The sequence below is a fragment of the Chlamydotis macqueenii genome, chromosome 24 (genome assembly GCF_036417535.1).
Source record: "Chlamydotis macqueenii isolate bChlMac1 chromosome 24, bChlMac1.mat, whole genome shotgun sequence".
NCBI lineage: Eukaryota > Metazoa > Chordata > Aves > Otidiformes > Otididae > Chlamydotis > Chlamydotis macqueenii.
Window position 1 is genome coordinate 3484413 of NC_141579.1, and position 15116 is coordinate 3499528.

Sequence of the window (15116 nt, forward strand, 5' to 3'; positions counted from 1 at the left end):
CGGGGTTTATATATTCAAAGTACTCCTCTAAGTAGAAAAGGCATACGAGGTTTTCTTGAGGAACCTGGAGCTACAGAAAGAGTATGACAAATAATCAGAGGGAAACCAGAAAGAACAGTAGGAAAACATTGGGAGTAAAATAAAGGTTGAACGGCTGAGAAAGGGAAAAGGAGAATTATCCTGCCCCAAAGGTTAAAAGCAAGGATGTACAAGGTTCATACATCATGGAGCGAGGAGAACAAGGCAGGTTCTGAGTCATTAGTGAAAAGAAGTGAATCAAAACGCTGGGTTGTGCAGATGATTGTTACACAGCTGGAATGAAGGAAAACAAATAAGCATTAATGTGCTAACGGTGACAGCAAAGCAGCGACTATAGCAGTGAGAATAGATTTTTTTGAGAGCAAAGGATTAGGCGAGATCCAAAAGTACAGATGGTCTTGGGTGAAATAATCACCTTTGCCTCAAGGGAGTAAGCAATGCCCGTGGGTCGGTCACACAATGAGGAGGAATTGATATGTAACCAAAGGAAGAGAAGACTAATTGAAAGCAGGTCCCAGAGAAACTTCTAAGCCTCCCTCCCAATTTGTGACTCATTCAAAAAAAAAAAAAAAAAAAGGAAAGAAAGACAGAAAGAATAATCTTGCTGTGTTTCGGAACAGTACAGATAACCCTGCTGAAGTTGAATACAAATATTAGATAATTAAAAACATCCTAGGTCTTAGTTAATGGGTCACTATTTTGGGTGAAATGTGTAGACCAAACCTGTCAATGTTAATAATTTTAGTTCTCTTTATGTAAGCAGCTTGCCTTCAGAAAATGATGAGGATTGTCAGATGGTGAGGCAAATTTTCAGTAGAGAGACAGCATTCTCACTCTCCCTGAGCCTGTGAGAGCAGCGTAAGGAAACTACAGTCTAAGTTTTTACTCTTTAATTTTTTGGCTGTCACTGATGTCATATCCTTTCTTCTCCCCAAAATTCTTGCCGTTATCGGTAGATGATAAAAGCCTCAAAAGTACCATCCTATCCCAATCTCTTCTTAACGTGGCCCCCTCACAACAGCAATGCTTCCACCCACCCCGTGCTTTTTACCTAGAACTGTAGCCCTGAAATTCCCGTGATGTTTGTGGGTAGATCCAGTGATTCTGTCAGAATAACACAGACCCAGCTTTTAACCTGAGTATTTGTTGTCTTGGAGTGAAATTAACAGGCTGATTACTTCTTTATTTCTCTTTCTCTTGTCTTCTCTTCATCTCAGCTACAGATGAAGGTGCGTGCCAGTCCACGGGCTGTGGGACGATGTGTTTTTGAGGTAGCAAAAGACAAGGGGTGGCAGAGTTATGAGCCTTGGAAGACCTGGTTGGATGGTCCTGCCTTCAACCCCGGTGGGGAGGTAAGCTTCTCTTTGACACTTTCTTTCCCCTCTCACCCTCCCCCAGCCCTCTCGCTTGCACTGTCTGTCCTGACACAACCTGCTAGGCCCTGTTGTTTCAGGCAGCGCTTGATATCAAAGCCCATCCATCAAGCTCTCCTTGAACTTGAGCTGGTGTCAAGGCATACTAGAGGGTTGCCAACATTAAAATATTATCTCTGGCCACGCTGCAATGCCAGTAAAAGCCTCGAGTGCTGACCTAACTTAGTACTGAAGGGGCTTCCCACCGCTGCCTTTAACTGCACCCTTACGTTACATCAATTGAGATTAGTTTTAAAACTCTCTCTTGTCACGAATACTAGAGCCACAATTTTCCACAGTGGGTTTGCAGGGTGGTAGGAGGCAGGGTTGGGTGCCGGGTGAGACAGGTCATGGAGACCTGCGGAGAAAGGGTAGACGTAGGCAAAGGGATGTAGATAGGGAAAGCGGCTGCAGTGGAGCACAGAAGTGTTTTTCCCTCTTGCCAGCAGCACCCAGTGAGCCTCCAGGCAGAGGCACCCCGTTTCTCCAGAGTGGGGAGTGGTTTTGCCTGAAGCATCATGCATGGAACATTCTCCATTAAGCCATGCTTTGTGTTCAAAAGACCTCTCTCCATGGCTACTCAAACTGAGCTCTTCAGACCTCTTTCCTGCAGCCAGGCTCCCATTTTCACCATATCAAGGCTGTTTGTTTTTAATTTAACCCTTCCTTCTTGAGTGGGTTTGTCTTGAAAGGCATGAAAAGGCTGGGCTCCCAAGCTACCTTACCTCTTCAAGAGCCGCAGGAAGGTAAATGCATGTATTTTTAAACCGCACCAAATTTATCCCTACTGCAACACCCTGAAATAAAGCTACTCACATTGATCTAGCTGCACTGACCTTTTAAATGACCCCCCAGGCTTTAAGTCAAATAAATTTCTGTTTTCCTGGGCAAAATTTCCCCATAATACCTTCAAGTGATCTTAAGAGTGCGAGTAATGACAACTGGTGTTTGTGTACGCAAAGCGTGTGTGTATGACGCATGATATTAAATCATGAAGGGAGAGGGGGTGTGTATAAAGCTCCCTAAGCCTGTAGAAATAATTTTATTTTGTTGAAGAAACAACAAACATACTCCACAGTAGTGTGGCTACCTGGGTCCGCAGATGCGTGCCTCTGGAGGAGGTGTGAGTCGTTTGGGGTTGCGGGCTGAGATGTCGCGCAGTCCTGCGAGGTGTTCAGGGCAGGATGCAGGATTGCAGTGTCGAGGGGCAGTTCTGGTGTCCCCACCACGGAAAGGGAAACACACAGTGAGTAAACCAGCCAAACTGCTTCTCCCTACCTTGCACTGACCCCAGCCCCTCTTGTTTTCTCTCCTAGATGTGTCCCTCAGCCCAGTGAGACCTCAGCTTCTGCCCAGGTTTGGGGCAGTTTCTGCCAAATCTGGGGAAAAGCTATGGGACCACCTCAACAGGGGACCCCGCTCCACTGAGAGGAGGCCACGGGGTTTGGAGACCAGACTCACCTGTGAATTTAGCTGCAGACAGAATTGTCTGTGTATGCAGAAATGCACAGGAATATCTGTTTCTGTGCGTATGTCTGGTCCTGGGAGAGGGGAGCAACCAGGGCTGGGAGTGTTCGGGGGTCCTGAGGTCAGATCTGTACTGCTGGGTCCCCATCACCGTGGGGAGCTGCAGAAGAGAGCCAAAAGGGGAAAAATAGGTAAGAGGTTTGTGGGGCAAAGAGGCCACCCTGCCAACACTGCCCACCAATGGTGGGAAGCACCTGGCACCTCACAAAAGTGTTAAATTTTAAAAATCCCTGGGTGTGAGGACTGCAGTGCAGAGATACCCCTGCCCTGGGTCTTACCTTCCTGTCAGGGGGCTTCTCCACAGACTGGGGGTGATCACCTCTGCCCCTTGCCCTTGAATCAGCACCTGGGAGAGGCTGCAGTGCCTGAAGTGCCGCTGCCCCGTTTGGGGCCGGGTTTTGCTGCTGTTGCTGGAAAGTAACACCAAGAGAGCAGCCCCATTTCCCCCTCCCCAGCTGCACCCTAAATAAAGAGGAACTCCGAAAAGCAGCCCCTCTGATGTGACTGTCAGGCAAGCAAGCCCGTGCCCGAATTCTAAAGCTGTGACCCAATCTGGCTGAAGCAACAGGTCTTTAATCTTTCAGATCTGCTTTAAATATATGTGTGTATATATATATATATATATATATACACACACACACTCTGTTCTTGAGTAAAGCCCCAGCCCTCCCGGAGAAGCAATCTCAGCTGATGAAATGGCCAGTCAAGCGGCTTACCCCTCCCTGGCTGCGCTCCCTCCGTTAACAAGTCGGGCATTAGACCCGTTTCATCACTGTTAATTCATTTGCTTACTCATTTGCTCTTCAGAGAAAGTTGTTAGCCTGTTGCATTTTTAAAGCCCCTCCCAAGATCCCAGGCTGATGCTGAAATGGGTATTTCAGGAGGGGATGGTGCAGCAGATTTTTTTTTTATTAGTATTATTTTTTTTTTTCATTTTCCTAGAGAAAAAGAGGGATTTTTGCTGGCAGCACTGGGAGAGGCAGCTCAGCAGTGGGCGAACCTTTCCCTGAGCCCTGCAGCAGTGCCTTAGCATCCATACCATGCAGGCATGGATGGATATATACATGTAAAATATATATATTATATTATATTATATTATATTATATTATATTATATTATATTATATTATATTATATTATATTATATTATATATGAAATGTCGCTTAAGTGCATGATGAGTGCAGCAGTGCCTGCCTGTGTGTGGACACCAGACGTGCAAAACGAAGTGTGTGCGTGGCTGCAACACGCCCTCCCTGTAGACACAGAGAAAAACGCTCCCGTGGGTTTTCTCGGCGAGACGGGGCCACCCCGCCACGAGTTTTGGCCCGGTGGAACGGATGAAGGAGCCACATCTGTATTTTCAAAGCTGCCAGGCGTTGTAACTTGTTGTTCTCAACAGCCCGAGCCGGCCGTGGGAGTAGAAGTGGCTGCCCGTCCCCTCGCCCACGCGTGATTGTGCCCGGCGGCGGCGGAAAATACGCGGCACCGCTGGAAAAGTCGGGCGCTGCGAATTCCAGGTTCATTAAAACCGGACGATTGCCATTTCTATTCTTTTAGAGTTTTTTTTTTCTCCTCTATTTACCATTTACCAGCTCATCCATATGGAAGGCATGGCTTACACTTCCCCGAGAACTGTACTTTTAGGACTAATTGATTCTGGTAATTAATTTGTTCTACCTGCTGGATCAGATGGAAATGCTGTCCGTGTGCCCAAGGATTAGCACTTGCCTTTCTAACATCTTTCTTAATTATCTAATAGCATGGGCTGCGCGAATTCTGGCTCTATTAGAACACTTTTACTATTAACGGTAGTGATTGGAATTGTGATGACAACTCGATTTCAACAAATTAGAGCTTAAAATCAGGAGATGAAGGAGAAGTGCCTTCTTTTAATTTCCCTGAGTTTAACATCAATAATTAGAGCAATTTTCTGAGATGCGAACCGAAATTATCTCGGCTATGATGTGGTATATCACCCTCATTTTAGCAAATTGACTCCGGGGAAATGAATGTTACAGATTAGGAAAAAAAAATACAAACAGAGGAAAGTAAAAAAAAAAAAGGAAAAAAAAAAAAAGAAGTGTTAGCACTACACTGAGCCGGGAATGGACGGGAACAAAATCCCAAGGGGGTAATAACCTGAGTGGAATGGCACAAGCTGCGTGCGTGGGGACAAGTTAGGAGCAGAGCGTGGGACAGGCCGGGAAAGAGCCACTAATTTTTTTTTTTCACCAAGTTTTTGCTTTTTTTTTTTTAAAACGTTTCCCACGTTTGGGAAAGCAGCCCAGCTCCCCGGCTGGGAACGGGGGCTAGGGGCTGCCGCGCTGTGGGAGGAGGATGCGCGCCCTCTGCGCGCCCCCTCCGCAGCGGTTTGTGGTTTGGGTGGCCCGGCGGGCCCGTCCCGTCCCCCGCCCGCCCGATCGCCATTGGCTCGCGGGAGACCCCCCCTTCCCCCCGCGCCTCAAAGCCGCGCATCTCCCCGCGCAGCCCAAGCCCACCCGCCTCGCGTCCCCCGGCTCTTCCCGTTTATTTCTGGCCGGGGGAATTTTTTACTTAAATTATTATTATTTATTGTTCCTCCAGGTTTTTGTTTAAACTGTTATTTATTTATTACCGTTTTTTAAATTTATTATCTTCGGCGCCGGGAGGTGCAGCCGGCCGCCCTCTCTCCTCCGGCAGCCAGCGCCCAGCCCAGCTCGCTCCCTTCCCCGCTGCCCGACGGGGGTGGGGGGGGGACACGACACCCAAACCGAAATGAACCTCAACTTCACCTCGCCCGTGCACCCCGTCTCCGCGCCCAGGCCCACCTCCTTCTTCATCGAGGACATCCTGCTGCACAAGCCCAAGCCCTTGCGGGAGGTGCCCCCCGAGCACTTCCCCGGCCCCTTGGCCTCCCGCGTCCCCCTCTTGGACTATGGGTACCCCCTGATGCCAGCCCCGACCCTCCTGGCGCCTCACCCGCACCCTGCCCTGCACAAGCCGGAGCATCACCACCACCCCCCCTACTTCCTCACCACCTCGGGTAAGTGCGGCCCCGCGCGGGGGGGGGGGGGGGGCGGCCGAGGGGCGACGGGGTGCGGGACTCGGGCGCGGACGAGACCCCGCAGCGGGACGCGCTCCGGGAGCGAAAAACAGAAGGCGAAAGGCACCTTTCTGTGTCCTTCGCCGAGATCCTGGCTGCCTCCCCCCGCCCCGGGGCAGGAGTCCCCCGGCGCGGGGCAGCCCCCAGCCCGACCCCGGCTTCGGGGAGCCCCGGGCAGTGCCGGCTTCGTTCTGGGGGACAGGAGCCCATCTCCCTGCAGCTTGTCGTTCTCTCCATCGCCCGAGACCTTGACGGTTTCCCTCTCTTGGCTTTTTTCCCCCCCGTTATTTTTATTTTTGGAGCAATAACATTTATTTTTCCTTGCGCTGTCCCTCCAGACAGTGCTGGGGCTGAGGGAGGGATCTGCGCTCAGCCCTTCCCGGGAAGGTTCATTGCCCTGGAAGGAAAAACCCTCTCCAAAGTTTTCCACCGGGCAGCCCAAGTTTTTCACCGGAGTGGCCGTGGAGGGTCTCTCCCCTCCTGCCCGCCCTCTCTCAGCCTTTTTCGGGGCTCCTCTCGGTTTTTCTGCACCCATTTCGTTGTGGTTTAATTGCCGGGAGGGTGCGGGTTTCCCTGCCAGCCTCGCCTCGCCGGGGTGGCTTCAAGCAGAGGCGAAGCGTTTTGCAAAGCCTCGTGTTTTCAAAGCGACGAGACCCCCCAAAACCAACAAAACGATCGCCAAAACGAAATCAACGGGGAAATTAAAAAAGGAAGGAAAAAAAAAAAAAAAAAAAAAAAGAAGGCAGGGGGACACCCTAGCCCGTAGCCGCCGGACCGCAGCCGGGGGTCGCAGAGGGCAGCAGCCCCCCGGCTCCTCGCCCCACGGCAGCCCCTGTTCCCCCCAGGAATGCCGGTACCAGCCCTTTTCCAGCACCACGCTCACGCCGAGCTGCCCGGGAAGCACTGCCGCCGGCGCAAAGCCCGCACCGTTTTCTCCGACTCCCAGCTCTCCGGCTTGGAGAAGAGGTTTGAGATCCAGCGCTACCTCTCCACCCCCGAACGGGTGGAACTGGCCACGGCCCTCAGCCTCTCCGAGACCCAGGTACCGGGGCGGCGGGGTCCGGCGCCTGCGCCCACCCCTTGCCCCGCGCAGCATCCCCACCTCCTCTTGTTAACTTTTATTTTTTATTACTATTATATTTATTTTTCTCCCTCGTCCTGCTCTCCCCAGGTGAAAACCTGGTTCCAGAACCGCCGGATGAAGCACAAAAAGCAGCTGCGGAAAACCCAGGAGGATCCCAAACACCCGGGGGGCGAGGAGAGCCGGGAGCAGAGCTCTCCGGAGCCCGAGCTGCCCGGGGCGGCGGCGACCGAGCCCCGCAAGGGCCCCCCCGGCCCCTTCCTGCTGCAGGACCCCGAGGACGAGGTGGACATCCTGGAGGAGGGGGACCTCTGCACCGCTCCCCGTCATCTCTAGGAGCGCCCGGCCTGGGCTCACCCGCCTCTTCGGGGCGGCTTGGCCCCGGCCCCGCAAGTCGCCCCTAGCCGCCTCCCTCCTCGTCCCCCAGCCTCGAGCAGTGCCGGAGCTCGGAGGGAAGAGGGGCACGGATTTTGGAGGGAGGTGTGGATGCAGGCGGGCAGGCCGGGGGCGAAGGCAGAGATGCCCCGCGGTGCTGCCGGCTTCCCCCCAGCATTACCCCAAACCTGAGCTTTGCCTGGTGGGGGAGAAAGAAAAAAAAAAAAAGGAAAAAAAAAAAAAAAAAGGAGTTTCCTTTAAGTTTCCCCTTCCCTTCGAAATACCGGACTTTTCTCCGCTCCCCGAACTTTCCTCGATTTTAAAATAAACGTATACCCGTGCCAGCATGTTGTCGTGTCTGAGAGCGGCAGGTCGGGTTCGATCCCGGGCAAAGCTTCCAGGACAAGCATATACTAAAAAAAAAAAAAAAAAAAAATTGTAGAAACGCCCTGCAAAGAAACAGGTAAGACTGAAATTACCGTGTATTTAATTGCGAAGAATTGAGAAGGGAAGGGGGGAGCATCACGAATAACTCGATCCTGCCAGGGCTGCTCGGAGCAAACGCAGCCCCAGCGAGCAAAAGAAATTTTCCACAGCTTGGAGAGCCACCTGCACCGGCAGCTTGATGCCTTCACGGCTGCAGGTGTGAATCGCCTTCCGAATGCTTTGCTTTTCCTCTCCGAGAGCCCCGGAGCCGGTCCCACGTTTGGCTCCTGTTCCCCACCGCCTCTCTGAGCTCCGCACCGCAGCCAGACACAGCAGCCACCCGCCGGGCTCGCTTTGCCTTTCTCTTCCTGCCAGGTTTTAATTTCCAGGTAAATTAAGACTTTTTAATTATTTTTTTTTAATTTTTTTTTTTTTTTCTGTGGGGTGAGCTGCTGGCTGGCAAAGATGATGGAAGCGCGACCGAGGCTTCGCATCTGCAGGGGAGGGCTGGTTTTTTTTTTTTTTTTTTTTTTTTTTCCCTCTTTAAAAACCTGGAGGAAAGGCTGTGCTTGCTCAGATGTCGTCTGTGCACCAGCAGCCTGCTGGCATGTCAGTGCCTCATTACGTTAAGTTTTTTTTTTTCTAAACAGGAAGTTAATTTGATTGTCCAGTGTCTTTAGCGTTTGCAGGGCATTTTGGAATATGGGACATGTGATTTTGTGAGGGAAAATGTGTCCCTGTTTAGTTTATAAAATACAGACGATTGAAATGTGTATGTTTGCTTCCTTTTTTGTGGGTTTCCCTTTATGTTTTGTACGTGTAAAATAACAGAGATGACACATTGGAGGGGGGAATACCCAATACCCAACCATCTGTCCAGAAAATGGCAAGTTGTCTTTTATGTGGTGTTTATAAGTACTTCCAGGACAATCAGTTTCATCAACAAATTTTGCTACAATGCTCCCCAGCTCCCTAAATATTATAATTCAGAGGGTAAACCCAACTGCTTTCCTCCTGAAGCCTCGGTGGGATGTGAAGCGCTGGCAGGTCGTTTCGCATCGCCACGTCGTGGCTGGAAGCGCTTCTCAAGGCTCCGTGGCTCTTCCTTTCTCTCAACACCTGCCCGGCCGTAGGCAGGGAGGTGATGGAAACCACCTCAAAACCCTTCTGATTTCGTGCCACTGTTCATCCGCGTCCGTCCTCAGTTGCCCACAAAGTATTTTGTTCGTTTTGCTCTATGCTGATTGTCAGCCTCCCCCTCAGCACGTATTTCATTAGGAACTATTACAAGTAATATAAAAAGGAAGCTTTACCATAATATTTACACGATAATTTTTTTCTAACCACGTTTACCGCTGCCGTTCCTGCGGCCGGGCGCTGTGCACCGCAGCGTGCGATGCGGTACAGACGCTCGCCTGGGAGCTGGCCTGGCTGACCGCACTCAGCTGCGGAGGTCAGTGACTTCCCATCAGCCGCTCAGGTGGACTTGCCCTTGGTAAAGGCATTGGGCGGTGAAGTATTTAGTGAGAGAAAATATTAGAAGCAAGTTTAAAGATGTAACTATTTTTAAAAATGGCACCTAGATGAAAAGGGATATTAAAAATCCTGTTTCTTTATATTTGTGTGTTGTTCCTTCTGCTTGTGCAAAGAATTGTTCTCTCTTATTACTGAAGACAAAGGTGTGTAAAAATACTCTGAGCTGGAAAGAGCACAAAGAAGAAAAGGCAGGAGAAGGTAAAAGCAGAAGATTAAGATGCACAAGTGACTGGGCACACACATGCAAAAAAAAGCAGTATTTTCCTCCTCTGTGCATTTACACCACTTCTTTGCAAGGCATCCAGTGGATGTCAAGAAAATGGTGGTGTCAGCTGCCGGGCGCTGCCAGGCTCTGCCCTCCCAGCGCAGATCGAGGGGTGTGATCAGGTGCTGTGTGACCACGTGCACTGGTACCGCACCCAGCACCCCAGAAGTCTGCTCATCTCTGTTGCAGTAGCAGGGCCTGGGGCACTTGCACACCCGTGGCCTGGCAGCATTTAGACCCTGATGGTGGCTCTGGAAGGCAGGATCCTGGGGTTCAGGTGTGGGCACCGGGTGTGTGTCCAGGACCAGGGTCTGCAGCACATGACCTTTCCTGTGCCGCAACCCAGACAACGCTGCAGGTGACAGCAAGTGACGTTGGGGCAGTTAAAACCCACAGGGATCCTCACCGCAGTCCCCTGGCCAGGGCCATGTTCACGGGACCCCTTTAGCAGTGAGGTGCCGTGGTCTTTTTGGGGCACAGGGGGGTAACAGCAGCCTGTCCCCCTTTCTGCCACTGGCATTATCGCCCTCAGGACCTGCCAGGTCCATGAGGAATGGTCAGCATATGAATCAAGTAACACTCGAGCCTCTGCTGCATCTCCCCTTCCACTGCAGGAACTTTCTTCACCAAGTATTTATGCTGATGGATAAAATAAAATCCGCAAACACCCACCTGTCTTCACCTCTCTGTGGTGCTGGGCACCTTGGCTAACATTTGAAATAGCAATCGTGTTTCAAACCAAAGACACTCATTGCTAGCAGCCTCAGTGACAAATACGCACAGAGAGTGAACCGCCCGGCCCCAGGGAAGTCCCCGTCCCAGCCCGGACGCTGCAGCAGTGTGCGCTGAGCCTTGCAGGTGGCAGGAGGAAGCTTTGGGAACAGGGTGCTTATCCTAGAATGTTTAGTGCAAACAAGGGGAAAAAAAAAAACAAAAATCAGAGGTTGAGACAGCCAAAGGAGATGGTGGCTCTCTGAGACATCCCCTCCCTCATCAGCCAGCTCCTGCCAGGCTGGTGACAGGAGGCTGCAGTTTCTAGATGATCTGGACAAGATTTTGGAAAGAGTTTATCATGTCTTTGGAGAGTGGAGACAGTCCTGGGAAGAAGGAAAGGCTGAGGAGGCATTTGTGGGGTTTTTTTTTTTGTTTATTTCAGATATTTTCCTCTTAGACTATGTGAAATGAGTTTTTATTCCCAGGTCCTGACTTATTCAGTGACTGCTGACTTTTTCCTGCTCTCTTTACTGCTGTTTTCAAGAAGATTGAGGAGTAGGGGAGAGATTGTTTAGAGCTGGTACTCTTTTTTTTTTTTTTTTTTTTTTTTCTTTTTAATCTTTATGTGTTTGTTTGGGAAATGCTGGGGTGGAAATGGCTTGCAGGAAATAATTGGTGGAAATAGGAAATATTGGTGGATTTCATATTTTTCAAGAAATCCACTGAAATATTGATTTTCATTAAGATTATTCTGTGAGGGTTTTTTTTAAATTTTTTTTTCCTGTTCATTTAACACCTAAGTGGTTAATGTTTGTTATAATTTTCATTAAAGAAAACCAAAAAAAGTCTATAAAATCCTCCTGTGAACTTTTGCTTTCTCTTTTTATTTCGAGCATTTTCTTGTCTGCTGCCCTTAACATTTTTAACTTTTATGGGACTGGAAAGCAGTTCCAACTCAAGTTTTTTCCTTCTAAGGCCTGAGCTATGTAAAAGCAGGCTGTAGAGGCAGCTGTAGAGCAAATCATTTGCAGAGTCCCGCTATTAAACAGATGTGTAGTGTCAGCCCTGAGAGTACCACGGACTGTCACTCGGTGAAGGTGCAAATAACCCATGGCCAGACCTAGTAAGTGATCCAGGTGCTGCGAGCACTATGTGAAATTCTTTCTACAGCTCCCACTTGTTGTTTTTCTCTGCTGGCTGATGGACTGAGCGCGTTTCTTTTCATCAGTTTTCCGACGTTTCTGCAGGCGTGGGCCGTGCTGAGGAGCAGTAGGTGAATGCAGAGAGGATGCTGAGCGCTGCGAACTCCCGGCTGTTGTAGCCTCCTGAACTGATGACTTGTTCTTCCTCTCTTCTAGTCACAGTAACAAACAGCATCACCTTCACTAACTGCAAACTCCCGCTTGGATGGTCTTACCCTGCTTAAAAAGTGGCTTCCTTCTGTCTTGGATTTATCTTGTTCTATAGCATATTAAGCTTTGATGAAACACTTCTAGCTCCATTACTAGAAGTGCCTTGGGGTGGCTGCAGCTACTGACACAGTTAGTGTTCATGCATTGCACTTGGTGATGATGGCAGGTGGGTGTAAAGTGTGTGCTTAAGGGAAGAAAGGGTGATCCCAGAGTGGACTGCAGTGCCTTTTCTACCAGTTAGGGTACAGATAGTCTTTCAAGGACGAAGTTGGTTTCAACTCATGATAATGAGGTAACTCTATGATGATACAGGTTTCTGAAAAGCCAGTAGCAAAGGCAAGCTGACTGAAGTCTGTGACTCATTTTGTTCAGTCATTGCTGAGACCGCTCAACTTGCTTTCCTAAAGTAAAGACTCAATAATCTCCAGTACCATGTATCTTGTTGGCTTTGCTGTGACTGCTGGAACAAACCCTTATGTGCTCCTATAACATCAGAGAAAACTAGCTCTGTAGTATTACCTGCAGCTGCCCGCTCTGCACTCAGGATTATGCAAAGCTCTTGCTGAGCTGCTCGATGCTTCTTTAGCATCTGCTCTATCCAGGTTTTTGGCTCAGTATCACTTCTGTTCAAAGCAGGCTCCTCCGTAAGGCAGGCTGCTTTAACTCACTCTTGCCAGCTGTCACCAGTGGAGATTCACCGCCTTTACCTATCACCGTGATTTTGTGCATCTAGAGCTCTTTCTCACACCACAGAGGCAGTCACCAGAGTTGACCCTTTCTTCACATGCCTGTTTATTCTAACACAGAGATTGCTTAGGTTTAGACAACATGTAAAACAAACAAAAAAAAAGGCATATTCTTCGTATTGTTATAATTTATCGTGGAATTGATCCTTAACAGGAGATGATAATGACCAAATGCTTGGCTGGTGGGCTGTTTGGACATTGTAGCTTGTTCACACCTATTGGAAGTATTCAGTGACTGTAGGAGTTAGACATAACCTCATCTGGTTTACGATCCTCAGCTTTGACATTTTTTCTTTAGAGATATCATAATGGAACATGGCTTTTAGGCTTTGCCTTATTTAATGGTTTTAAGTGATAGACCAGCATGTTTTTGTCACAGTCAGCAGCCTATGAGCCAGCTGTTCGTACCTTTTGTGAGACGGTGGTGGAAAGTCGACTTCAGTTACCTTTGAACGAAATGTGACAGTGATATTGCAGCAGCACTGCTCCTAAGGAGAACTGCCCCGGGGTCTTTGACCACTGAAGGTGGACTCAGCTTCTACACTTCCTGAATCTAAAATATTAAGAAATGGTGGCACTAGAAAGGGCCTGCCAAGTAAATGTTGACAAGTTCTATTGAGTGATGTATGTAGATACATTGCTGCTGCTGTGAAGGCAGCCTGTGCTCATGTTGAATAACACTGCACTCCATGATAGCTGTGCTGGAGCCATGGGACTACGGCAGGCAGGTTCTACTCCAGCTCAATCTCTCCTGAATGCTTAATGGAAAATTCAAGGACTATTTCTTATTTAAATTCCTTGCCTTCCTAATTCGAAAGACATTAGGTTTTGGCCTTTGCTTTTAAGAAGATGGATGCTCATCATTTACTTGTACGGTCCCTTTTTGTGCTACCATATCTGGTAGGCGCAGGAAAGATTTGCATTAGTATTGAGGTAGATCAAAAGATTTTCTTTCCTCATATGCTGCAAATAATGTCTTTTTCTGGGAGGAAAAAAAAAACAATCCAACCAGTCCTTTCTAAATGATTTGCAACAAGATCATGATCAGTGTTTTTAAAAAAAAAATTATCCCCATCCTCTGATGCAGCATCATAGAAGTATACAGGGCTTCTAGCTTAGCATCGGTTTAGTATTAAAACGTTTCCTAAAAGTTCGTTGTTTTATTAAAAAACCCCAAATTAAACACACCACCCAGCCAGAAAGATCACCCCAATTTATGGGAGCTCTAAAAGGTAGTAGGATGACAGATAAGGAGGAAGGTGATCAATTAAGGCATTAAGCATTTTGCACCACATGGACGCATCTGCATGTCAGCCAAATAATAAGGCCATCAGCTCATTTTCAGGGGGCTGTTGCCTACTTCAACTCAATCCTCAGATCAAAGAGAAAATGTCTGCTTGCATTTTCTAATCAGAAAAGGGATGCTAATTTAGGTTCCTTAATGTGTGGTGGTAAGAGACTTCTTCAATTAACTGAATTCTATAGCTCAGAAAATAAAAAAGGGGGATACAAAGGGAGTCAGGCTGGAAAGGCAGAAGTTCTCATTAAATCAAAGGTCCAATATTCATTACCTCCAGCATCTGGGGCTAAACACTAAACATGGAGATCATCAAAGGGGGTTTAATGGGTTAAATTGAGAATATAATCTAATTAAAATATTAGATACGAGTAAATAGCTCTTTGATATTCATCTGAAGGTTTCATTAAAATAGGTACTTGAGGTTTGTATTAAGGGAGGATTATCACTTTTAAGCAGACAGAACAAGTTGAGGTTCCCTAATCAGAAATGCTTCAAAGTGTTACTATTCCCTTTAAAAATAAAAGTAGAATAACAGCAACTGGCAGAACATGGAAACGTTTACCCAACCTAGCTTGACGGATCATACCACAGGCATCCACATTCTACAAAGAGGGGCCAAATGCAGTTCCCAAAGGCGAGGAGAAAGGAGGCTGAGGCAGAAGATGGTCCTGTTGCAGAAGCTACAGTGGTCATTCAAAGATGTCCACTGCTGCACTTTGATATGCAAAACATTTCCCCTGCAACCTGACCCACATTCCCCACTTCTGCCAAGTTTCCCCCAAAGACTATGTACATCACAAACTTCCACCTGCAAAGTGTAATTCAGCACGTGCGGTGAGAAGCAACCAACAACCAACAGGGTGGAGAGCTTCTTATCTGTCAGGTGGGTCAAGAGGGCTTTAAAGAAAGGAAAAGGTACTCTTCCCATGACGGAGGGATGCAGTATGGTGGTCAATTTTTCCCATATTAGGTTGGGAGCCTGACTGGAGATCCTGCAGGGCGTATTTCAGAAACTAACTCACTTTCAGGAGGACTGAGGTATCCTGAGGACTGTAGGATCTAGGTCAAACTCATCCAGGACTCTATGAAATGAAGGATATAGGACTTTTCCAGCAATATAAGTCATACCTCCAATGCGCTGACTTCACAGTATACCTACTGGAACATTATATTTCCTGTAAGACATTAAAAAATGTTAATC

The 15116-nt window shown here is 48.3% G+C and overlaps 1 protein-coding gene and 1 long non-coding RNA gene across 2 annotated transcripts; one reads left to right on the forward strand and one right to left on the reverse strand.

Annotated features, from left to right (window-relative positions):
* Nucleotides 1-2540: 2540 nt before the first annotated feature.
* LOC147597879 (uncharacterized) lies at nt 2541-3526 on the reverse strand. Its single transcript, XR_015261024.1, has 3 exons — nt 3257-3526; nt 2913-3078; nt 2541-2664 (listed from the first exon to the last, which is right to left on the reverse strand). It is a non-coding gene; the product is annotated as an uncharacterized LOC147597879 (long non-coding RNA).
* A 1982-nt stretch (nt 3527-5508) lies between these two features.
* Nucleotides 5509-7825, forward strand: BSX (brain specific homeobox). The gene is made up of 3 exons (XM_086766327.1): nt 5509-6000; nt 6906-7102; nt 7232-7825. Exons 1-3 carry the CDS (start codon nt 5733-5735, stop codon nt 7475-7477), a joined length of 711 nt encoding a protein of 236 aa, XP_086622453.1. The 5' UTR covers nt 5509-5732; the 3' UTR covers nt 7478-7825.
* Nucleotides 7826-15116: the final 7291 nt, after the last annotated feature.